Raw genomic sequence first — 27084 nt, forward strand, 5'->3', positions numbered from 1 at the left:
TATATATATATATATATATATATATATATATATATATATATATATATATATATATATTTCATATATGAAAAAAATTGCTGCCATGGTAATGTCCCAATGAAGCAAAATACCCTCGTCTACACCTATATAATACATCTGCTTGACATAATTTGCTAATTCATAACACACAATATTTGATCTTCAAAAATATGACATTTTATTTTTAACAAAAAGTTTTCTTTCTAAAACAATATGGGGAACCATATAATTTCTACTTTATTGCGTAATGAACCATATAACAGGTTCAGATTTGCAACTTTAAATACGAAGCTAATTTGTAATTTTGACAACATTTAAAAATAACATTTAACATTTTCTAACCTTTTTCTTTTCTGTTTTTATTCTTTCTTTTTTTTTATTTTATATTCTTTATTGAAAACATGTTCCAATTTCCGCAGAAATATATATATATATATATATATATATATATATATATATATATATATATATATATATATATATATATATATATATATATATATATATATATATATATATATATATATATATATATATATATATATATATATATATAAAGAAAGGAAAAAAAGTAAATGAAGAAAGAACCTTAAAAATCATCTACTAAAGGAAAATCTCATATAAAATTATAATGAGATTTGATAGATGTTTTAATTTTCGATTACATTAGCTTTAACTAAATACTATCTTCTTTTTCTCAACAAGGAAAATAATTATAAATTTAACTTCATCGTTCAAACATGCAACTTGTTTTTCCATTTTATATCTAATGAGGAAAACGAATGATACAAGATGTTTATTTTGACTATTTTAGCTCTATCATATTTCAATAAATTAACAAAAAAACAAAACACTTCAGCTGATTAACGAATAAAAAGAATCTTTGTTTGACGTTGAGCGCTTTCTTCGAGGGAAAATAAATCATCAACATTCAACTAAATTCTTAATCCTTAGATGATTATTATTTCCTAAACAATATTATTAACATTACGTTATTTTTCAATCTAATTTTCAAATTCTTGAATAATTTTTCGTTTCATTTCTAGTTAGTTTCGGATTCGAATGAAATTCTGGTAGGAACAGATTTTAACTTTAACTGCGTGCGAATCTTTGAAAACCATAAACAAACATCAATGGCGGCTGGCGCAACAGGTGTCCGTGTTGTATTTTTTGGTTCTCATAAACAACCAAGCTACGTTGTTGAAACATTTATTTCACCAAAGAAAGACCAACTTAAAGAAGGTGAAATATTGGTAAAAATTTTAATATCTACAATATGTTCTTCTGATATTCATAGTATAGATGGTAGAAGAGAAGTTAAAGCACCTTGGTAAATAAATTGTTCAAAATGTTCTAATAAATTTATTTACGATATACTTTGTATATTAATTCCTTCTGCTTCTTTTCAGATAAATTTATTAGACAAATTTTTAGTGTTTTAGGTCATGAAGGTGTTGGAGAGGTAATTTTTTCGAAAAGAAACCGTGATGATGTTCGAGTTGGTGATAGAGTTGCATTTACTATGTACAATAGCTGTCAGTCATGTGTAATGTGCAAGTCAGAAATGCAAGAATGTTGTTCATGTGCAACAAAGGTATATTTAATATTTTACTAAGTTTGTTACTTCAGCTATATTGTTATTTCCTGTGCATGGTATTGAGCAACTTAGTATGTTATTGCATCCTATGTTTATATCTTTGAGAATTTTCATTGTATAATACTATATCCACTATGTTAGTTGCTATTGCATAGTATATAACAATCACTTTGAAGTTGTTAATTGCTGTTGCATAGTAAGTATATTGCAATCACGGTGAAGTTGTTAATTGCTGTTGCATACCTAGTATATTACAATCACGGTGAAGTTGTTAATTGCTGTTTCATGGTATATTACAATCACGATGAAGTTGTTAATTGCTGTTGCATAGTATATTGCAATCACTTTGAAGTAGTTAATTGGTGTTGCATAGTATATTACAATCACAGTGAAGTTGTTAATTGCTGTTGCATAGTAGGTATATTACAATCACGGTGAAATTGTTAGTTACTGTTGCATAGTGTATTACAATCATGGTGAAGTTGCCAATTGCTGTTGCATACCTAGTATATTACAATCACAGTGAAGTTATTAATTGCTGTTTATTAAGTAGAAGCGTTTAATACTGTCAGTTCAAAATTGTTAAGTAAGCTGCAAATTTAAATAACTGAAGTAATTCATTTCAATTACATTTAAAAACCTAAGAATACTTGTGGGAAGATTTATTTATTATCGGGATCTGCAGTACGCCAAGTCTTTGCAACATCTAGGCATGTGTCCACAAGAAACTAGAAATGAAAAACATTAGTAATAGTTTGTTGATATACTTGTAATAAAAAATTGTAGAGTTCCACGTCATAAAGATTTTTTATGTTTGCATAAACTGATCAAGTTACTGGCTTTATAATTTTGTTGAACTATTTTTTAAAATATGGCAAGAAAGCTGGCAAATTATATAAATTGAAAACATTATTCTAGCTCTTAAAACAGTCAGTTGAGCACTTTATATTAAAGACTGTGTCATGGTTTGTAAGTTTTGGACAAGTGGCAATTTTAAACTATAGAAATGTAGACAAATAATGTAAATTGAAATACAATTCTATTTTGATCATAAGTTAATTTAAACTCTTAGGTAATTTTCAAGGTTAGCAAATTTTGGATATGTGACAGATTTATTTGATAAAAATTAAGACAGTCTACATAATAAATTGAAAAATAGTACATAGATCTCAAAACACTTGGTTAAGCTTTAACCACATGCTGTCATATCAAAAAATATCTTCGAATATTTTCTTATAATCATAAAAATTGACATCTCAAAATAATGTGTCTATAATTTTTTATAAACAGTTAACCCATTAGGTGCCGAAGCTTCCATTATGGGCACAGCTACTCTTAATTTTTTCTTTCTTCCCTTTCATAGATTAAAATAAATTCTATTAATGTATCAATAAATAAAAGCCATAAAAATATTTCATTAATTTTCATGAGATTTAAAAATATTTAATTAGTATTCAAATTTTATTATGAAAATAGACTGAATGAGAAAAAATGTGACTTTTTTTTTCCATTCACTTATTTGAACAAAATTCTTAAAAATAATTATCACTGTAATTGTGGTTAATCTTTAGAAATAAGTAATCTTCAACCTGTTAAAAACTGATTCCAAAAAGTTATTATAAGTAGTTTATAACGACGCCCTTGTTCGTGTGTCCTAATATGAGAGCTTTGGCAGGAAGTCTGGGAAATGAGCAAATAAAAAGAAAACTAATGATTTTTTCTTTTTTTTTGTTCAAAATCTTTCTTTCTGGTTTACATGTTCATTATTAAATGCAATAATTCTAAAATATGTCATTTGTCAAAGCGGTTCCTAATGTGTTAAAAGTACTAATGTTATTGTTTGTATTTTTGTGATATAATATGAATTTTGTTTTGAAAAAGTTATGTGGTCTAAAAATATTTATTATAGTATTATGTTAAAGAACTTTTATTCCAAAAAACTTTTATGTTTTAATTTTTTAAAAACAAAATTTTTGCTGATTCAACTTTTCAACATGCTTGCAAATGGAATCATTTGGTTTATTTTCAATTAACCATGCTTAAAACAGATTTATTACAGTTTTATTATGCAATTTTATTTTTTAATAAATACATTTAGAATGAGTTTAGAAACAATGTCATCTTTTTAAAAAGCAAATACTTATATATATATATATATTTTTTTTTAAAAAAAAAGGAGTATTGATTTTATATTATATTAGTAAAGTGAAACATTCTCAACTACAGCTTGTGGGGGATTAGGATTATTGCACTTAAGATTCTACAATTTGTGAATGACTGAATGCTAATCGCAATAGGAGGAACAGACTGCCTTTACATCCCATTTGGTCACTTTTATCTGTAGTTGCGCTTGTTTTTGAATCCTAGTGTTTCATTTATGATAGCTCAGTGCTTTAACCACATAGCCATGGCAGCTCTTATTATTTTATTAGATTGTCTAAAAATGTCACAAATTATTTTGTGCAGTCATTCATTTTTGAGTATATCATATCAGCAGGGGTCTGTCCAGACATTTTGTGAAAGGTCCTGTTTTTGTAAAGTTGTGAAAAAACTATTCATAATTTGTGAATATAAAATAAGCGTTAAATCACATTCTTTCAACCAGGGTCCTGCTTTTGTGAATTTGTGCAAATAGGGTTCTATTATTGCAAAAAAAAAAAAACCTCTTCAAGAAGTTTTTAAATTGTAAATGGATACAAGATTCTGCTCAACAGTTGCTGCTACTAAATTAGAGATGCAACATACAAATATTTGATATTTAGCCTATACTGCTCAACGGAGAATATTCATTTCGGACGAATAATGGAAACAAAATCACTCACATTTTTAATAATTCAGGGATGAGATTCTTCCGCGGATTTGCGGATTTCCGCTTTTTTTCCAGATTTTTCCATTTTTACCGCTAATTTCCGCTGAAATTATTTTTTTTGCACAAGTTAAAATATTTTATGAGGAATTTAATTTTCCACGGAGCAAAATTATTGAAGTCCTTATTCTTCCCTCTGAAGTTTCTCTAAAAATCATTTCCTTGGGATAAAACTGGTTGGCCTTTATACAGGGATGAGATTTTTTTTGTCTCTCGAATTTCAGCCTTTTTATCAAAAACTCCGATTCTCTAAAAGTTTCGTTTTTTTATATATATATGAAATAACGGTGGAACCACACCGTTATTTTTTAGTAATTTAAGAGTCAGAGCATCATGATTAACGAGTCCAGTTTCGGCATAATCTTTTATTTAGCTAAACGATGGTGAAATAGCATTTTCATCCCTCTCCAGACGGAGAGGGAGAGACAGAGTTACCGTCAGATCTGACAAAGTTTAGTTGGTAAACATTATACACCAAAAAAGTCACGCAAAAACATTGCTCCTGCATTTTATAGGATGATTTTTAGTTGTAAAGAGGCTAGTCATATTGCCTTTTCCTGTGTATTCTTACGCCTCATCAATTTATTTATTACTCATAGCAAATCGTTTAATCTTTCCATATATGGAAGTGAAAGATCTTAAAATAACTTCTCTTTTGAAGTATAAATCTAATTATTATTCATTGGCATGTTTTTAGCCTTGAAGTCCCAAAATAGAACTTCTACCCTTATCCTTTACTAAAGATATTTTATGAAAACGAATGAAGTTTTAATGCTTTTATTAATACAAAAGTATTTAATTTTTGTATTACATATATATATATATATATAAATATCCCGCTTTTTTAAAAAAATTCAGTCGTTGAAGTAAAATAGTTATATTTGTTTACGATTTTCAAAGATAAACAGAAAATTCAAACTACGTCCTAGCTGCTAGCCCTTCCGCATTTTTACTTATATTAGCTATTTTCTCCGATTTCACGCAGAGAAAATAAGATTTTCCGTATTTTTTATCCGTCGGCGGGATAGCTCGTGTTTTCGTAATTCAGACGTCGCTGCTTCTTGTATTCTGGCGTGAAAACAAACAAAAAAAAGAGAGGAAAAAAATAGAGGTAGATTTGCGGTGAAAATATTTATTTGCTCATTTAGTTAATCTTGTAAATTTTTATTTATTTTGTCTAAACAAAAACAATACAAACAAGCCTTTTAGAAATCCCAAATACAGACTCTGCAAATATCTCGATTTTTATTCACGTAATTTTAATATCAATCATCGATTTTCGCATTTACTGGATTTAAAAGTTGCGCATTGCGATTCTAATTTACGCTATTTAAATACCGTACATTATGATTCTTATTTACGAGATTTAAAAATCCAATATCGTGTTTTGTATTTATGCATGCTTAAAATCGTGATTTTATTATCAAACATAGATTTTCGTATTTGCCTGATTTAACAGTTCAACGATGCGATTCTAATTCAGGCGATTTAAATACTGTACATTGCGATTCTTATTTACGAGATTTAAAAAGTCAACATCGCGGTTTTTATTTACGAGCTTTTAAAACCCCATGTAGCAATTCGTATTCACGCGAGCTTGAAATCCAATCGTGATTCGTTTTTGCGGCTGTAATATCACGCGATTTAAAAAGTATGTATCGTGATCTAAAAATTACGCATCATGATTTGTTTTTTTTTTCGCATTTTTTAAATTCGATGTAGAGTTTCATATTTACGTGATTTAAAAGCCTCATATCGGGATTTATAATCACGTTGTTTACAAGTTTAAAAATCGCAGTTTTTCTGTCAAATTTTTGTTTAGACATATATATCTATATATCTTGCATATATATCTTGGATTTCCTCTTTTTTACTTTCTGACTACTCTCATCCCTGATAATTTCAATTGACTAATTTTAAGTAACAATACTTAGTAATGTATCACTTTTAATGTGTTACGCATTAAGTAAACTTAAACAATTCTTAAATTTATAATATTTTATTTAAAAAATTGCCAGAAATTTATTTTTATTTGCATAATATTCTATTAATTTTATGAATAAATATAAATTGATCAGTTATTTATTTACAAGAAAAAAAATTATGATTTAAAATTAATAAGAATGTGCACACTATGTTTGTAAAAGTAGAAATATTTTCTTAGAATACTACATTTGGAATTTAGACTTAGGGAAACTTATTTTGTCTTGAACTTCCTTGTCTTGAACCCCCCCCCCCCCCGGGAAGGGTTTATTCGATTAACAAACCAATAATAAAGATAAACAAATTTGTGAAAGGTCCGATTAAAAGATAAATAATTTTGTGAAGGGTCCGTTTTTATGATAAGATATTTTGTGAAGGGTCCGTTTTAATGAAAAGATATTTTGTGAAGGGTCCGTTAATGGACCCAAATTTCTTCTAAACAGACCCCTGATCAGTTTATATTTTTTATTGCCTATACTGCGTCATAATACAGTATATCCTTGTGCATAAGTCGACCTCTTATTTTTGATTACGAGATAGCAAATTTCTGGTATGTCAGGTGCATAAGTTAACTGCTAAAAAACCAAATTTTTCTAAAATTAAAAAATATCAAAATTATTTGGCATACAAAGTTTTATAAGTTAAAAATATTTCCCGTTATAACGTGTCACACAAATGATGCTAGACATGTTCCAAATTATTCTAAAATCTTTAATGTGTGGAATTGCGAATTCTTTGAATCCTGGGGAGTGATGATGATTTTTTGTGGGACTCAGTAGTTGAGTATGAAGTAGAATCCAGTGTAGAATGGGATCCGTATAGTGATAATACTACTAATATTATCGAATCCGGCACAGATTTCTAGAATCATTAAATTTTGTAGCTTTATCATATATTTTAAAAGTATGTTAGATTTTATTTTTTGAAATACTCTTGAATAAAGTGTCTTAACTTTACCTATCCTGGTATTTTTTTTTCTGAAATTATTGTTCCTAAAATAAATCTTAAAATGTGAAGAAAATATGATGAGAAAAAAGGCAAAATTAATAGTATATAACAAATTAACAATAGTTCTTGAAAGGGGTAAATTGATATAGAATTATTAATATCTATCTCATTATTTATAATGCATCAATATTTCCTTATCAACAATTCTCCGAATTTATTGCCGGTGTATAAGTCGATCCTTGATTTTTGTACAATTTTAGGAGTATGAAATGTTGATTTATGCGCTAGAATGAATGGAACATAATAATTTTGGAACAAAATTTTTTTCTGTTCTACCATCTATAAATTGACATATAATTTTTTTCTATTGCTCTTTAACATTTTAAAATAAAATTAATTTCATCTGTTTTATTAATATAATATTTTATAAAATAATATAATATTTTAGTAAAATAATATTTCATATATTTTTTAGTATGGAACATTAAGTTTAAATGATGGAACTGGATTAAATGGTTGTTTTGCTACTCACATGGTTCTCAGAGCAAGGACAGAAGTTGTTCCAGTCCCTTTAAATGTCTCTGATATAATTGCTAGTCCTGCTAATTGTGCTTTATCAACAATGGTTCATGCAATAAGCTTTGCCTCATCTACAACTAAGCTTAAACAATCTGTTGCCATTATTCAAGTTAGTAATATTATTATTCTTTTTAAGAATGTAATATTTTACTTATTTAATTTGTTCCTTCTTGAAGCCTGTATTTTTATTGTAAATATGTGAAACTGAGGCATTTTCACATATTTTTTATCTTTGTGTCAGACTTTATTGATTACCTTTGTATTACATTGCATGTGTATTAGTGTAATGTTGTTTGTAATAGTATAGCCACTTTGTGTTCTTTTGCTAAAAAAAACTACATTTAATAAATCTTGTATTTGATTTAAATATTTTTACTTAGCTCCCCAGATTTTCACCTCTGAAGGTCTAGTAGGTTTAAATAACTGTTTATCAATGTGTATTAAGATTTTATTGGGCACTTATCGATTATAGGGACCATAGGTTGGCGACGTTCCTTCAAAGTTGTTGCCTACACGAAGATCCAATCCTTATAACAAATAAGTGTCAAATTTGAAGATCCCATAATATATAAATAGTAGAAAAATATTCATATTTAACAATAAATCTACATGTTTTTCTAACATAAATAATTTTTATTACATGGTACGTAGCGTTTTTTAAAGGTGCTTATTTTCGATTTCCAATTTTTAAAAGCCTTTAAAGGTGCTTTTTTCATTGGATGTTTTTAAAAAGTGCTTGATTTTCCCTTTTCAAAGATAGATTTTTTTTTCTTTACCGTGTCAATTTTCGCCACGTATTATCAGGGTTTGTTGATTTAAATCAGCTTGATTTAAATCACGATTTAAATCATGATTTAAATCAAATGATTTTTTTAAAAAAAACATTGATTTAAATCAAAAAATTTTTTTTAGCTATATATATTGATTTTAAAAGTCAAAAAACAGTGTTTTAAATTTTTGTTACTTTTATTATTTTCTTTTCTTAGTATTAAAATTTAATTTAAATAAATTGCTGCATTAATTAATTTTAGTTAATGAAATTACTTTTTTGGTGTGTGTTAAATTCCAACATATTTGAAATTACATTTTTAAAAATATTTTGATTCTTGAGATTGAAAGTACAGATTAAAGTAAACATTTAATGCTGTCTTAATATAGACTTGCATAGCTGTAGAAAGTAATTAATAAACATGAATATTTTTCAAAAAATAATACAAATAATGTTAATTAAAATTCTACCTTTTGAATGAAAAAGCGTGAATTAAAATCTACATCATATTTTATTGGTGGAAAATGTGTATTTCTGAAGCTTGAGGTTATGTTAAAAAGAAATTACCCTAATATGCCAAAAACAGAAGGAAAAAAAAAAGAGGGCTGATGAATTCAAATGTATTTTTCCAAATATAGTGTCATTCTTCCCTTTCAAACTCTTTCAAAGTCTATTTGATGCAGTAGGGTTATTAACTGGTATTTTTTTCTCATAATTTGTTTACAGTATCTTTGACATTATCAGATTTTCTGTAATGAAATTTTGTGAAAAAAAATTCCAATGAGTAGATAGATTTTCTAACTTTTTTTTAAAGCTTAACTTATCCATTTTGATATAGAATTAAAAATGAATATTTTAATATAAAAATATATAGATTAAATATTTATTTATTATTTGATGAATGACTACATTTATAAACACAGTCTGCTACATTTATTTTGTCATTTTAAAAATCAAGAGGAAAAAAAGGAAATCACAATTTTAAATTAAAGTTATGGTTTGCTAACTGAAACTTTGTTTTAATAGTTAAAGTGCAGGGGCCTATCTAAGCCAAATTTACAACCGTTTAACGGTACCTTTACAAATTCAACTTTAGGAAAAATGATAGAATAATCACACATAATACTTTTTCTTAAAATTTTATTTTTTTGTCTCGTAAGAAACGATAAATCCATATTTTTACTATATTTGTGTTGATTTTTTAATATAATTTTTAATTTTCGCAAAATAGGTACCTCTCAGAAAAACCCAGACAGACCTCTGAAGTATTCTTTAAATTCTCTATTTAATCTAGTCTTTAAATTTTAATCATGCATTTCTTTCAAAACAGTTGCTATGCATTCAAAGCCATGTATTATAATGAAAAATTATTTTAGTTAGAGCTTCTAAAATATTGTTGCAATATAGTTTTAATATTAAGTTAATTTGATTAAACATTTATAATTTTTTTTAATCATAAATTAAAGTTCTTACAGTGTATTTGAATAAAAATCAAAAAAATCTGATTTAAATAAAAAAAATCCGATTTAAATCAAAAAAATCTGATTCTTTTGATTTTTTTTTAAAAAATCAAAAAAAAATCACGAACCCTGCGTATTATGCAAAATCATGCTTTTCACATTGTTCTATTCAACGTTTTCACAATTCATTCAACTATCTATTTCAGCGTACAATCGGTCTATAACGTATGAAAGCTCCAATCATTTTACATGTTTGATGGAATACTTGCGAGTCAGCATGTGCGTCTACTGAGCTGGGTTTGGTGAGATTATTGTACTCTCGTGTGCAACTCTGCTGCATTTTGCAAGATATTTTCGATTTCAGGCTTCATTTTTCCACCCTCTGATATTAAAACGAAAAATCTCTTGATCATTTTATAATGACTAATATAATCATGAAAAGAGTTCTTTGTCAAAATCTAGTTATTTTATCATGATCATGTAAAGTCTTTGTAAATTATTTTGCATTTTGTTAATGTATATAGTGCTTAAAAATATTTTTGAGTGCTTAAAAAGCACTTAAAAGGCTCTTATTTTTTCTTGATAGATTTGGCTACACACCCTGTATTATTTTTACATTGACTTCTATATTTTCCTTATCCAAATAAGATTTATCAACACTCTCAATAATATCGTATTTACAATGTGTCCATGCTCCTGGAATGTCATTGAGAATCATCGAAAGTCATGCATTTTAACTATGATCGAAATTTTTCATAGAAAGTCATGATTTTTAGTGATAAATGCTAAAGAATTATGGAAACTTCCAGTTCATCATGGTTTGTTAATATTGGAGTCCTTAATCCTGTTGCACAATTTAAAAATAGCATGTTGTGATCCATATTCTTGCAATTTTAAAAATTACATCATAATCTGTATTCATGCGATTTAAAAATCAGACTGCATGATCCATATTTGTGCAGTTTAGAAATCCCTCATCACATTCCACATTCATGTAATTTAAAAATCACATGTCGTAATACGTATTTGTAAAATTTGAAAATCAGTGATTAAAAAAATCACACAGTTATATTATTATTCGTTTAATTTAAAGTAATTTGTATTTTCATGATTTAAAAATTTCAAATCGTGATCAATATTTGTGCGATTTAAAAGTTACTACTCGGGTACCATACTCTTGCAATTTAAAAAATTACACATCATATTCCATATTAGTTCGATTTTAAAAGCACACAGTGCTATCCCTCTTTATCCGATTTAGAAAAATCACACATTGGGATTTGTATTAAGTTGACTGAAAAATCGTATGACGGGATTTATATTCGCATGATTTAAGTATCAAACATCACAATACGTATTTGCACAAAATAAAGCATTGTACTTTGGGATGTGATTTAAAAATCATAAATTGCAATTCATATTCATGAGAATCAAAAACTACACATCCTGATATATGACATAAATAATTAATTATGTTCATTATGCGAACAGGAAATATTGAAAACAATAAAGAATTTTCTTTTCTTGTTCTTGTTCAAAAATTTATTAATTTTATAATTTTTTCTGTTTAAGATTTAAAATATATTTTTTTAAAATTTTATTTGTATTTTATTCTGATTTCATTTTGAAATTAATAAAGTAAAACTTACAAATTTTTATTTTATAATATATTTATTCTTTACCTATGTGTTATATTAAAATTTTATCCTTTATTTTGAAGCAAAAAATTTATTCAGCAAAATTGGTTCGGTGTTTAAGCCTAATACGTATTAAAAATTTTAGTAATACCTAATTTTAAAAATGATTTCAGTTCAAAAAATTTTGAGGTTAATATTATTTTCGTTTAAAGTTAGAAATATTTTTTTTTAGTAATTTAAATTTTTTTATATATATATATTTAAAGTAATTAGATAGTACATGGAATGTTGTTGGTACTTTTGTTTCTTTGAAATTAAATTAACATAATCCCTAGAATTGACCTTTTCGAAAATGGTATATTTGAATTTTATCAGGTAAAATAATTTTAGCTTTGTAAAGTTCTTAAAAGGCATTATTAAATATTTTTAAATCCATGTTTTAATTTGTATGTTTGTTACTGTTAATTGTTAGGTTATTTATTTCATTTTGTTTAATGGTTTAGTTTTTTTTATTGTTTTAGTTTAAATTTGCTTATTAAAAAATGTGCAAAGCATTACCCAGATGAAACAATATTGTTTTTAAGAAAGGAAGTTACCCTGGTTTAGATCTTTTATCTGCATTGCATTCATGATATAATTTTTTTGATATGCAATTTTATCAATAATGTTCGCAATATTTTCATATTCAATGTGAGTGGGTGTGATTAATGATCTCAATATTGTCATATTTGATACACTTATTCACTGTTGACACTGACTTAACGCGAAACACCCAGTACCGAAACCACGATTTGGAAACATTGACAACAAGTCAAAAAAAGTATTCTTCATTATTTTTTGACCGTCTGTTTTGCACTCCGGTGGTAGATTTATAACCTTATTAACTAGAGTTTGTTTTCAATTTGCTTTGCTATTTTTAAAACAATTTTTTTATTGATAGAAGAAAAGATTCTATTGAGTTATTAAATTTGAATCATTCTTTTAGGACAAGTTTAAAAATAATATGTTAAGTTTCATTTTCCTAACTGATTTTAGATTTGCAAAGCTATTTGATGCAGATTACTGTGCAGTTTAAAAGTTACCTCAGATCAAAATTTGTATTGATTGCATAGTATTTATTTCAGCATAATTTTTAATATACATAAAATAATGAAATTTTTTTTAATTTTATTGTTAGTTTTATTCTATGGATAAAAAAAAATTTAAATGCCATTCGTTATCTTCTTATCTAAATACTGCTCATTATTTTTCTTGTTCATCTATATAAACTATTTTTTATTTTTGGGCTAGATCTATCATCTCGATAGATATCATCAAGATCTATAATCATTTTATGAATTGTATTATTCTTTTTTAAATTTTATATTTCTTTCAACTTTTGAATTATTACTTACACTATTCATTTGAATTCGTGGCCACAATCTATATTATCCACGATTTTTTTTCCGAGAGTAAAACTATTTAAGGGCAACAACGACTGCTAATAATAATTTGAGAAATATATAGAATATCTTCTATGGAAGATATTAACTCAGGATGATTTAATTTTCATTTTATTGATAAGCATTTATTTGATATAAACATATTTTTAAATAACTATGCATTTCCTAAATGTGTTTGTATCCTCTGAAACTGCAGCAATGGTTAGAAATCAGAGAGCATTCTGTATTGCTGTTGGAGTTTTTTTTCTATCCTTGATTTAATTAAATAATCAAATAACTACATTTTCTACTAAAAATGTATATATATTTTTATGTGTTGATTGATGTTTTAAATAAATTTCTAGGGTGCTAATTTAATGGGGCTTTATGGATGTGCTCTGCTTCATGAAGCCGGTTTTATTAAAGTCTTTTGCCATGATGTGAGCCGAGAACGCCTAAGATTAGTTCCAAGATTCGGTGGTATTCCAGTTTTAGTTGAGCGAGATTATGGTAAAAAAAGTATTTAATTGTTCATAAAAATGTATTTCTTAAATTTTGTATATTTATTTTAAATTGGTCAATAAATTGATCAACAATATAATATTTCAGTTATCATTGGTATTATTCCTGATAAAAATAAGCACTTAATCATAACTATGATAAAAAAAATTGATTAAAAAAATCAGTGTTAATATGTTAAGTTGAAAACTTCAACAAAAAATTTATTATAACCAGCATTTTATTTGACTTTACACCCTTGCCATTAAAGCAGAAAGAGCACAAAACCATAATATATGTTGTGGAACATTTTATATTTGGAGCATGCCTCTTTTTTTACAATACAATTCCTCTCCACTTCCTAGTTTGGGAAAGTCACCAAATGTCAGCATTTCAATTTTATAGTTTTGTTTTGTAAATAATGTTAATTGCAGCAATAACTTACTCAAATAAAAAGAAAATTCTTTGCTATTAAATTGTTTACTTTTATTATCAATTCAAATTTTTCTTTAAATGTAGCTGCAATTGAATGATAGAGCTTATTGGGATGATATAGCTTCCTGATCACACACTCGGTTCTCAATAAATAAAAAAGGTCCATTTTTTTTATTTAGCATTACTTAAATATCTATTTATTTGTTTTGTTATTTCGGTTCTATCACAATTGCTATGATGGTTGATATCACATACCATATAAAAGCTTTTGTGCGCCCTAAACTAAAGTTTTGAATAAATAGTTTATGAAACTTTTTTTTTAAAAATATTCTGAAAATATATTTTTGATAATCAGGGATGAGATTCTTCTGCGGATTCGCGGATTTCCGCTTTTTCTCAGATTTTTCCATTTTTCCCGCTAATTTCCCCTGAAATTTTTTTTTGCACAAGTTAAAATATTTAATGAGGAATTTAATTTTCCGCGGAGTGAAATTATTTAAGTCCTCATTCCTCCCTCTGAAGTTTCTCTAAAAATCATTTCCTTCGGATAAAACTGGTTGACCTTTATACAGGGATGAATTTTTTTTCGCTTTTGTCTCTCGAATTTCAGCCTTTTAATCAAAAACTCAGATTCTCTAAAAGTTTCATTTTTTTTATTATTTTTTTATTTTATTTATTTATAAATATCCCGTATTTTTTTTTTTTTTTTTTTTTTTAATTCAGTCGTTGAAGTCAAATAATTATATTTATTTACGATTTTCAAAGAAAAACAGAAAATTCAAACTACGTCCTAGCTGCTAACCCTTCGGCATGTTTACTTATATTAGCTATTTTCTCCGATTTCACGCACAGAAAATAAGATTTTCCGTATTTTTTATCCGTCGGCGGGATAGCTCATATTTTCGTAATTTAGACGTCGCTGCTTCTTGTATTCTGGAGTGAAAGCAAAAAAAATAAAATAATAAAAATAGAGGTGGATTTGCGGTGAAAATATTTATTTGCTCATTCAATTAATCTTGTAAATTTTTATTTATTGTGTAAACAAAAAACAATTCAAACAAGCCTTTCAGAAATCCCAAGTCCAAACTCTGCAAATATCTCTATTTTTATTCACACGATTTTAATATCAATCATCGATTTTCGTATTTACCTGATTTAAAAGTTGCGCATTGCAATTCTTATTTACCCTTTTTAAATATCGTACATTATGACTCGTATTTACGAGATTTAAAAATCTAATATCGTGTTTTGTATTTTTGCATTTTTAAAATCGCGATGTTATTATCAAACATCGATTTTCATATTTACCTGATTTAAAAGTTGAATGTTGAGATTCTTATTCAGGCCATTTAAATAATGTACATTGCGATTCTTATTTACGAGATTTAAAAAACCAATATCCCGATTTGTATTTACGAGCTTTTAAAACCCTATGTAGCTACGCGAGCTTAAAATCCAATGTCGTGATTCGTTTTTGCGGTTGTAATATCGCGCGATTTTAAAATTATGCATCTTGATCTAAAAATTATATTCACGTGATTTAAAAGCCTCATATAGGGATTTATAATCACATGGTTTACAAGTTTAAAAATCGCACTTTTTTTGTCAAATTTTTGTTTATATATATATATATTTATTCTTGGATTTCCTCTTTTTTACTTTCTGCCTACTCTCATCCCTGGATAATACCTAATTTGAAAAAATTTGTCTTTAGATACCCAAATTTTATAATTATCTGCAAAAATGTTTAAAATCTCTTAAAAAGTTTTTGAAAAATGGCGAAATTTGAAAATTAGCATTTTTTTTCCGACTGCATTCTTGACCTAACTAATAGGACCATATTTCCTAGATTATGGCTGTTCCTATTATTTTGGTGTAACGAATCATAATCCATTGGGAAAAAAGCATGTTTTTTCAGAGAAAGTGTGTCTTTGTGTCTGATTTTGTAGCTTAACTAATTAAAATAATTTCATAATTGTCATTTGCACTAACTTAATAGCATTCTTGAGGTCAGCCCCTAAGACCTGGCCATTTTCATTCAATGTTTCTGTTTCAAATTTGTAATGGTATACTTAATTTTAAAAACTTTTTTCTTCATTTAATTATATTTATTAATTATTAATACTAGTGCAGATTTAGTTTCAATGGCAGCATCAAATCTTGAAATTTGTGAGATATACATATTAGAAGTATTTATAATATTTAGTATTTCCCAAAAGTATGACTTTGTTCATAAAAGATAGAGGAAATAGGGGAAAAAAGTATGCCTCTTCATGATGTCTAAGCCTGATCACTAAAATTTCTTTTCTAAAAATTTATAACTGGCAGAAATAAATTATGCCTGATTATTAAAAGTTGTTTATCACAATGGCTACTTATATTTGTTGATCTATATTTTAACAATCTATGCATAAAAAAATCTGAATCAGGATTACTGTGAGTCATTTTCATAATTATCCTCCGAAAATTCCTTAATCATCAGACATCTCTTTTTCCAGTTCTTAATGTTAAGTATTTTGTGATAGTGTTGAAAGCATTCAATGTATCATAGTTTTGGTCTTGTAGTGTTCCGTTAATCATAGCCACCAATTTCTGTGATTAATAGACGTTACTAGTCAAAACTCCTGCATTTTGTTTACAATTTGAGTTTTATTTATATCTGCCTGATTCAATGTGCGGTTAGCTACTAGAGAGCCAGGTTATCAATTTCTATGTCATACCCATCTTTGTACGTCATGGTTGAGAATTTGCATAGAATTTGGAAACAGATGTAATAATAGTAGTGTACATAGGTATGTGGGCATCAACATTCATCTGAAAGTTAAATAGAGTTGTTACTTGAACTTCAGTTCTTATGTCTTTTTGCTAATACCATCATTATGTATCTAATGTTATAATCATCATTATTATCCATCATTATATTTAATTTATTATCTATTTTTTTGTTTGTCATGTTTGCATTGTGTGGTGTTAATCCTTAAAATCATGTTGGAATCTATGCCATAAGCCTTGATTTACATACAGTAATGTTAGCCTCCAGTCTGAACCATGATTTCTTTGCAGTCAGCAGTGTATTACCCTGATCACTTTATTTTTATGTTTTTGAGGAATCAAGTGGTGAACTATTGAACCATTTTAGAGTAGGTGCACCACAGTCTTTCTCTACCTCGTACACCAGTGTTTCCCAAATTGTGGTACGCGTACCCCCACGGGTACGGGAACAGTTTAACAGGGGTAAGCGTTCTTATGCGAAATATCTTGCAACAAACGAACATTTCAAAAAGTTTTATTTTAAAGCAAAGCTAGCCATGAAAATTTACGAGTACGTATTTTTCTATTGGCTATTTTTTGCTGAGTTAACACTCAACAATTAGTGGTGACGACAACCAGTTGTGATTTTTAACTTTTGTGAAGAAAAAAAAAATTTATCATGGCAAAAATAATATTCTTCTCACTGATGAAAATAAACTTATTAACAAAACTTTGTACCGAAAAAGAAAGAAAGAAAAAGCATATTTTTAAAAAAAATACATTCATTTTTTATAAGTGGTACACAGCGTTGCAAAAAATTTAGCAAGGGTACACAAAAGTCATAAGTTTGGGAAACACTGTCGTACACGATATGGTTTGACCATGAAAACCTTTCTGGCATTTCTGTTTTCTTCCATTCTGATGAGATGAATTCCTTTCTTTATTTAATTTTGGTACTTGAATTTCTTAGCATCTGGTTCTTTATAGCTTTTATACAGTTGGGATTTGTTACTTGCATGCCGAATTCCATCATTTGGTTTTCCTTTTTAAAGGCTTAAGAGTATTTTTCTTTCAAAAATGGCTAGTATTTTTTCATCTTTCTGGGTGAGTGTCCACTATTTTTGAAGCATAAGTTAGTATAGTATAGGTCAGTAGTTTAGTGAAGCATAATTAGTATAGTGAAGGTAAGTTAGTATAGGTCAAACTAAACTTCTAAAAAGCATGAACTCACTTCTTCCTCTAATCTTTTATTATCAGGTATTTATAAACTGGTAACTACTTCAATTTCTACTTCAAAATAACAATAATTTATTTTCTCGCAATATTATGTGCATTATGATTTTGGTAAATTAACATTGTTAAAAGAAAAAAATCCTAAGAATAATAAGACTTTCAAAATAAATTAAAATAAATTTTTTTTTTTACTTTTTCGGCTCTATTCATTAAGAAGAGGAATAATATCTTCCATGAATACAAAAGTTTAAATATTCTAAAAAGAATAATTGTACATGGATTAATTTTTAGAGATTACTTTTTATGTAGCATTTAATTTTAATGATATTACTATTATTAATTTTAGTGATACTATTTAGTCATTTTTTATATGAAAGCAACTTTGTTTTAAAATCTTATTTATTTTAATGTTCTTGCAGTAATTGTGGATGTCAATTATGCTGGATATTGCTTTAAATGTCTTTCAAATTTTAACTAAATTTCAAATCCTAATGTGTTAAAACTTTTGTGACATGTTTTTTTTTTCTTTTTTTTTTACTTCCTGGTAGCTTAAAATTTATTTCAATCAATATTGTTATATCTTTTAAGTCTAAACTATTTTTTAAGATCCCTTTTTTTCTTCTTTTTCATTTTCAGATCATAATAATAATCATGAGCTATCTGGAATTGCAGATCTTATTATTAACGTGTGCAGTACATGGGATGTTATTCCTTATGCCTTACATGCATTATGCCACAGAGGAGTGTATCTTTTTGTTGGAACCACTCATGTTGAACATGCTTCAATTAACATAAATGTAATTCTAAAAAAATGTGTTACAATTAAAGGTAAGTAATATCAAAATTTACTGAATTTAATACTTATTTCATTTTTTTATTGTTTTTGATAACTTTTAATCTAATTACGATTTTAAAAAAATTTTGTATTCTAGAAATTTCATAGTTTTTCGGTTGTTATGTTTAAATGGAAAATATTCATGGAAAATATGCCATAATTATAATATAATTCATGGAAAATATGCCATATTCAGAGAAATATAAAAATAATAATTAATTTTTAAGCATAATGGTTTTAATTGTTTGTTTGATTTCAAATTTGATAACTCAAACTATGTTACAGTAGAAGTTCTGTATAACGCAATTCTATAAACTGCTAATTTAAATATGTAGCATTAAGTTTACAATTGATTTTTAAAACTTAACTTAATCGAGGAATTTGTTGGATTTCGTTTCCAATGCATTGAAATAGGGGTGCGCAACCTATGGCCTGCGGGCCACATGCGGCCCGCCAACTGTTGATGTGTGTCCCGTAGGAGCTTCTGAACGCAATAAAAATTTCTTTCAATTTGGTTTTTGTTTAAACATTATAAATTTTATTTAATTAAAATACTTAATTAAAATTTATACGACTCTATAAAATACTTTTTTCTCCCCACTTTCATTCAGTAAGCTTCTTTTTGATAAGAAGTTATATCTCTCCTCCCAATATTTATGTATATATATAAATAAATATTTGATAAATTAATTATTGTGAAAAGTGAAAAAAGTTTTTAAAAAAAGGTATAAGTTTTTTTAGTTTCAAATAAATTCAAATAATTAAAAGTATTTAATTTTCTGCAAATATGTTATTAAGTTTACTGATAAAAATATTTGGTGATTAGAACATTAATGTTTAGATAAAAATTATCATATTTGCTGCTAACATGACTAAATATGCATGCGGCCCTTCGTTAATCTATGTGCTGTGCAAGTGGCCCTTCACTTAAAAAAGTTGTGCACCCCTACATTAAAAAATTTCAATTTTATTCCTGAATAATAAGGACTTAATTACATATTTTTGTGTTTTAGAATATTTAAATTCAAAAATTATTTTCAAGCATTAATGGTGACTTAATGTGAAATGTTAATGATGATATAAAGAATAATCTGTTCAATAGATATATTGCCATGTTTAGTAGGTAAGTTTAATGACACGTGGTATGGTCTATGTAGCACAAAATTTTGTTATACTTTTTATAACTTATGTTATACCTTTTAGGTATAGAAGGTTATCAAGTTGACCATCTACAAAAAGCAATGGAATTTTTGTCGAAAACAGTCCACAAGTATCCATATGAATTGTTGACTAGTTCACCATATAACCTTCAAGACTTTCACTCTGCCATTGTTTGTGCTCGTACCAAAAGATATTATAGAACAGCTGTAAGACCTTAAATCATTTTGTTCTAATATTTACCGTAAGCTGGTCTTGCAATTCAATTATTTTACACATTATATTTTAATATATATTTCCTATATATTTAATATATACACAATGCATTTATAATTATTTATAAGCAAGATTTATTTTTGATATAATATATATATATATTACAAATAATATGCATTTGTCAATTTTAAATAAATTATTTAGCTTTTCAGGAGAGTTGTAATTTATATTTTATGAAATGATTGTTTAAGTGTTTTAAAACTTTTATTATTAATGATAGAAAGGTTCTGTTGTAAAAATGTTAATAATCATTTAAAAAAGTATTTTATTTTAAAATTTATATTCTATGAAAGATGAATTATTTTGATAAATTTTAAGAATACATTTTTCTAAATTTAACTACCAAAATTCAATTTTCTATCAATTATTCATATTTATGCAAAAGGTAAGGCTTCTTTTATGAATGAAATAAGAACAAAAATTTAATAACAATTAATTTTAATTACAACAAGTTTGTTGAAGCCACTTTTAATTAATGAAATATAATTTTGAAATTTTAGTTGATCGAGTCATATCAATGTATTATAAGCAATGAGATAGATATTAATAACTCTCTGTCAATTTACATTTTTCCAAAATTATTTTTAACATGTTATTTACTATTAATTTCGCATTTTTCTCATATTTTCTTTACATATAAGATTTATTTTAGGAACAATACTTTCAATTACTTTCAGGAAGAAAAAAAACTACAAATGAGAAAATTTAAGATCATTTATTCCAAACTCTCAAAAAATATAACACAATGAAAGCTTTTAAATTATACCATAAGGCTACAAATTTAAAGGTTCTAGAATATCATCTGTGTTTGTTTCAATAACGTCTGTGTTAACTTACAAGTCCGATATATGGCCAACCAAAAATTATGAAATGCCTTGAGCTCTGGAAAGTAGTGCATAAGAATAAAAATTTTTACTGTTTTACATAAATTAAAACTCCTGGAATAAATAAAACCTAAAAACTTGAGATATAAACACTATAGGAATTATTATAGACAATAAGATAATATTAAAAGTATTAACTATCGAAAAAAATGAAAAGATATATATATTTTTTATAGCCAAAAGCTTAAATTGCATGTCAAAGACCTGAAATATGATTTTCATCTGAAATATGAGTTTTTTTATTTTTTATAACTCTTAAGATTCTTTATAAGAAAAATATTATTGCTAAATAATATTTCCCATAAAACTTGAGTATTTATAAAAATTTATAAGCTTTTACTGACAGTGTATGTACCAAAGAGATTATTTTATTTGTTTTTTTATTGCTCAATTAAGAATTTACTTTTCAAAGTTGTTATTAAATTCAGTTTAGGATTTCGAGCAGTCATAAAAAACCCTGACTACCTTAAGATTAAATGTTTTGAATGAAGTTATAGTTTGTTTTTCAACATTCCATGAAATATTCTCAAATTATTCCTTTTGTTTGGTAATCAACATTTACCACATATTTCTGAAAATAAAATTATCTATATATGCAAGCAGAAACTATGTTTTTTTTTTGTTTTTTTTAAATTACCTAAATTTCTGAACTTGTATATAAGTAAACTTAAAAAAAGAAAGTCACGTTTTCTTTGTAGATATTTTTCAGCTTTTCTTTTGGAGTCCCCTGCCATCTTAATGTATTTGCTTGCCTTTGTTCAGAAAAAAAAAACATTGAAAGTCCCACCGTAAACTAGAAGATTAAAAAATATTACCTGTTTACTTTTTAATTGTTAATTTTAGGCATTTTATGAGCAACTGTTATGTTATGTATTTTTACGTTTTGTATGTGCTGTTTTGCGAAATTTAGCAATCTATCTTTAATTCCCAATTTAAAGAAAAAGTTTTGGTAAAGTTAACAAAGCCAATTATAAATCACGTTAGCGTTTTAAAATTTTCTGAAAATATTTTAAAATGTACTGTAAATTTTTACTGTATTTGGTGACTATTTCGATTTTAAAAGTAATTTTTTATTCTTTTCTTTATATAGAAATTAAGCAATTTAATTAAGCCGTTTAAGAAATTAAGCTATTTAATTATTAAATATTTGATTACTCTATCTTAATTTTTTTTAATATTTTAATGAACTTGTTTCAAAAATGGATCTTTACCTCTATCCGGGTCAAAAGCCCAATTAATCTGTGAAATAAAATTTCGTTACACCTGTTTGACAAAAACATATTTATTAAATATTCATACTAAAATTAAATACTCAATTAAGGAACACCATTTATGAAAGTTGTGTTACAGCTTTTGAAATCATCAAATTAAAGATCATTTCAAAGTTTAGAATTCATTGCAAAATATAGAATTTACTTGTGCAAATGTATGAAGAAAAGATTATATGTGATATCATTACCATTTAAGAAATGTTTCGGGGCATTTCCTAGCTTTTGGAGCGTTCTTAGCTTTTTAAAAAAATTTCCATAATTCTGCATTTGTCTTGAATTGTAATTACTGTTTAATTTTTTTTCTTTTTTAATATGATCAGCTGTTATGAATTTTATTTAAATTGCTATAAAATACTGAATTATTTTTAAATGCTTCTGTTCACTCTCATACAATAGTTTTATTTTTTTAATAGTTTGTACACATTACAAAATTTTTAATATTTTTTATATAAATGCTAAGACATTGTGCAAAAAATACAATTGTAGATAAAAATCTTGTTTTTTTTTCTGTTGTTTTATAGATTAGTTACTATTGAGTTTTTTTTTTAAATTGCCTTCCTAGAAGTTTGATATTATTATCAATAGTTATTTCCTATGCTGCCTCTAATATCCAATGTGTAATACACAATACTCACAACTGAATTTCTATTAATATAAGAGAACTAGTAACTAGAATTTTTTAAACTAAAACTTTTTTATCTTTCAAAAATTAATCTCATAAGAAATATAATAAAAATAAATATCATAATATATTGTATAATACTAAATATCCTATATTAGAAATAAAAAAAATATACCTGTAATGGTATAATAAAAGTGTTTGCTTTCAAAAGAATATGTGTAAAAAATAAACTCTGCTACTTCTATTTAATCTCACTGCCAATTTCAAAACTAATGTTTTTCTAAAAAAGACAGCTCAGTAACAGAAATGCGAAATAATTGGAAGATTAAACTGAATATAGTTTAACCCATTTAATGCTCGGGAGCTATAGCATATTACCTGAATCTTGACTCTAAATTTATATAAACTCAAGAGATTTGTCTCAATTCAGAGTACAATCTGTTCACATTTCCAGATAGAAAATCCATTTTCTCTCATGTTATTCATTGTAATAATGTGCTAGGAAATTTTTGTACAGATAACGCACGAGCAACAAAACAGTTTTAATTGTTAAAATTACAGGAACGTAAAATAAGTAAAATAAAGATTTCTCTGCTTTTCTTTTGCGAATTTTGTCTTTTATTTATCTTATTTTTTTTTTTTATATGCTGCACTTTTATTAGATTTCTGGTTTATATCACTCGCTTTATTGTAATGTAGTTTTTATTCAACAAAATATGAAAAACTCAAAACTTCTATGCTCAACAACCCAAAATTCGCAAATTCTTATACATTCCAAATAATTGAGCTTTTCCTTTTCTTTTTTGTTTCTTTTGCTTTGATAAAGATGTGTTTTTATGCCATGTTTTTAATTCAAAATGGTACTTATTCAACCGGAATTCCGAAGTGTAAGTAGTCTAGTTTTAATACATACCGTAATTTCGCACGTATAGTCCGCACCACAGTATAGTCCGCAGGTCCGATTTTATAGTAGAAAAATTTCAAAAATCGTCGGATAGTCCGCACCACCGGATAGTCCGCGGACTATACGTCCGAATTATTTTAGAAACAAAGAACTAAGTATAAATAGAAAAAAAGTACTTACTTACTAATATATCTTCTGAAATAAAACGCTAAACATAAATAAAAAACAGTGCTTACTAATTAATCATATTTTAATTAATCACACATTCTACTACATTAACGAAAACCTTCAAAGTCCGATTCATCAGTATCAGAATTAAACAGTTCTAATATATTTTCGGAAAGAGTGTCCGAAAGTTCATTTTCAGCATCACTATCTTCACTGTCAGAGATTTCCTCGCTTTCACTAACAATCCCGGCTTTTATAAATCCCGATCGGATGGTTGACACTTTAACACTTTTCCAGGATTTATCGACCCATTCGGCAACTTCAGTGTATGAAGCGCGTCTCATTTTTCCTCCTTTTGTGAAAGTATGTAAACCTTCCGACATCCAGTTCTCCCAGCAAGCACGTACGTGGGACTTGAAACTTTTGTTTACGCTAATATCCAGAGGTTGCAGGATTTTTGTTAAACCTCCTGGAATAACGCTAAGTTCAGCACCGATGTTTTTTTTCTTAGCTTCCGCCTTTACACTGTCCTTTATGTGTGCCCTCATTGAATCCATAATCAGTACTCCATTGGAATTGAAAAAGGCACCTTCTCTCTTCTTCCAAACTTCTTGAAACCAATCGAGCATAATGTCCTCGTTGCACCAACCCTTTTCATTACATCGTATTACGACGCTTCGAGGATAATTTTCCTTCGGAATTGTTTTTCTCTTAAAGATTAAGAGCGGCTTCAACTTTGTGCCGTCAGCACAGCAGGCGAGCATCACTGTGAAATGGGTCTTTTCTTGACCAGTTGTTGTTATGGATACTGTTTTCACTCCACAAGTATCGACGGTGCGATTCGGTGGACAATCAAATGTTAATGGAACTTCGTCCATATTTATAATATTTTTCAGGGAATACTTCCCTTCTGCAATAACTTTCCTTGTAAACTGAAGGAAAGAAGCTTTTTTTTCATCTACATCGTGCGGAACAGCCTGACACATTGTCGTTCTGCTGCGAACTCTCAAGTTTTTACGACGCATGAAGCGGTAAACCCAATTTACTCCTCCCTTGAAATCCGTTATCTGCATCTCATCTGCCATGGCCTTCGCTCGGAGACGGATTTTAACTGTTGAAATGGAGCGTCCGGCATTTCTTTGGTCGAGAACCCATCTTAGTAAATTTTCCTCTAAAGCTGGCCATTTTACTTTTCCGTGCCGATTGGATAGCTTTCTTCCCATTCTTTTTAACACATCCTTTTGTTTGCGCCAATTTCTCACCGCTTTCTCGTCCACTTCAAAATAACGGCCCGCTTCTCTGTTTCCATCTTTTTCCGCTTTCACAACTACCTTGAGTTTAAACTCAGCAGTAAAACTCCGGCGATGTTTCACAGACATAATGTTGGATCAACGTTAATGAAGATGAAAAACAAAATACTGTGCATTAATAAGACAAAAACGCATCAGAATTGAAGATACAACGATTTGAAAAAAATAATAATAAGCTGAGGACGATGGTCGAAATCAGACAGAAATATGAGCAATGAAGAAAAAAAACGATAAAAAGCGCTCTCCCAAGCATTTAAAACAAGTTTCTATTTTTAGCGATTCCTCCCCCTATTTTTGCTTCTCCAATCAGGTTTTTTTTTTTTTTAATAACTCCGCCTAGGACGGTCTTTCTTTTATCCCCTGTCTAAAATTCTCACACACTTAGCTTTTTCCCCTCTTCACTGACCTTCAGTTGAAAGTTTGAAATTCTTCTGGAACATAAGATTATTCAAGGTTATTCCAAGTTCATCAGCACCCTTTATTCATCAAGCATTCACATGTTTTTAACAAGCAGCTGAAGAATAAAGGGGAGTGGAGAGAGGCATTCATGACAAGTGGAAGAGACATATTTCCTGAAAAAAGCGGGGGGGGGGAGAGTGCTTGTTTTACAGTTGACGTTATCACTGGCCCCACCCTGATTTCCTTCATTCATTCCTTTCTGATTTATGCTTCTCTACTCCACGCCCATTTCCTACACTCAATAGCTGTTCATATGGCAGAAGGGAAAGAGAGATTAAGTTCTCTTTGATTCCAAGAAAGGTCTCGCGCTGTTTATATTTGATTATCGGCAGTTCACCCGTCCTCCTTTGAAACTAACCCGTAGCTTCTAAATAAATAAAAATATAATTTTCTCTTATTTATTACAAACATTTATATAAATAGCACAATGAATTAGTAGTTACTATGATTACATTATACAGTAATAAAAGAAATACTAGGTTACTAGTAGTAACCTAGTATTTCTGTTATGAAATAATTTCTTTCTTTTATGAAATAATTTAAATGACAAAGGTCAAGTTATCTGGAATGTCAATTTATCCGAGGGTACTGCGTTTTTTAAATGAATAGAATATGACGTTTGCCAGTTCCACAATCAAGCCAATGATTTACAGAGGTTTCTGCACAGAAATCTGAAAGGGGTTTTCCATTTAGATAGATGTTCATAATTGCGTTTAACGCTTCTTGTTTAAGACCAGTACGTAATGTGTTTTTTTTTTTGTTGTTTTGTTTGTTTGTAAGTTCATTGCTGAAAAGCCCCTTTCAACCGCTGCAGTACTCCCAGACTGAGAAATCATCAATTCCAACATGCGTAGTATGTTGCTGTATTGTGGGTCATTTTGCTGCCTTGTAACTTGTAGGACTGTTGTAAGATAATGAAAATTGAAAATGTATCACGAACATTAACAGGAAAATGGCCGTCCGCGCGGACGTCGGATTCGGAATTTTTGATCGACGAGGACG

At 27.6% G+C, this 27084-nt stretch overlaps 1 protein-coding gene across 2 annotated transcripts; it reads left to right on the forward strand.

Moving 5' to 3' along the window:
- Positions 1–1072: 1072 nt before the first annotated feature.
- LOC107437226 (uncharacterized) lies at positions 1073–23125 on the forward strand. 2 transcript variants are annotated; one of them, XM_043043739.3, is made up of 6 exons: positions 1073–1348; positions 1453–1612; positions 7888–8100; positions 13644–13788; positions 18868–19023; positions 20234–20550. In XM_043043739.3, the coding sequence occupies exons 1-6, from the start codon at positions 1152–1154 to the stop codon at positions 20407–20409; spliced, it is 1047 nt and encodes a 348-aa protein (XP_042899673.3). In that variant the 5' UTR covers positions 1073–1151; the 3' UTR covers positions 20410–20550. The 2 variants fall into 2 exon arrangements, with proteins under 2 accessions (XP_042899673.3, XP_042899669.3); XM_043043735.3 differs by having other exon boundaries at positions 1086–1348; positions 18832–19023; positions 20234–23125.
- The last annotated feature ends 3959 nt before the right edge of the window (positions 23126–27084 follow it).

This window comes from Parasteatoda tepidariorum, chromosome 10, assembly GCF_982258835.1.
Source record: "Parasteatoda tepidariorum strain Cologne lab strain chromosome 10, Ptep-v5.0, whole genome shotgun sequence".
In the NCBI taxonomy this organism is placed as follows: Eukaryota; Metazoa; Arthropoda; class Arachnida; order Araneae; family Theridiidae; genus Parasteatoda; species Parasteatoda tepidariorum.

Coding starts and splice junctions, on each gene's coding strand:
- LOC107437226 (XM_043043735.3), top strand. CDS start 1,152: ATGGCGGCTGGCGCAACAGGTGTCCGTGTTGTATTTTTTGGTTCTCAT. Junction 1,613..7,887: donor GTTGTTCATGTGCAACAAAG/GTATATTTAATA, acceptor TATATTTTTTAG/TATGGAACATTAAGTTTAAA. Junction 13,789..18,831: donor TTTAGTTGAGCGAGATTATG/GTAAAAAAAGTA, acceptor TTTCATTTTCAG/ATCATAATAATAATCATGAG.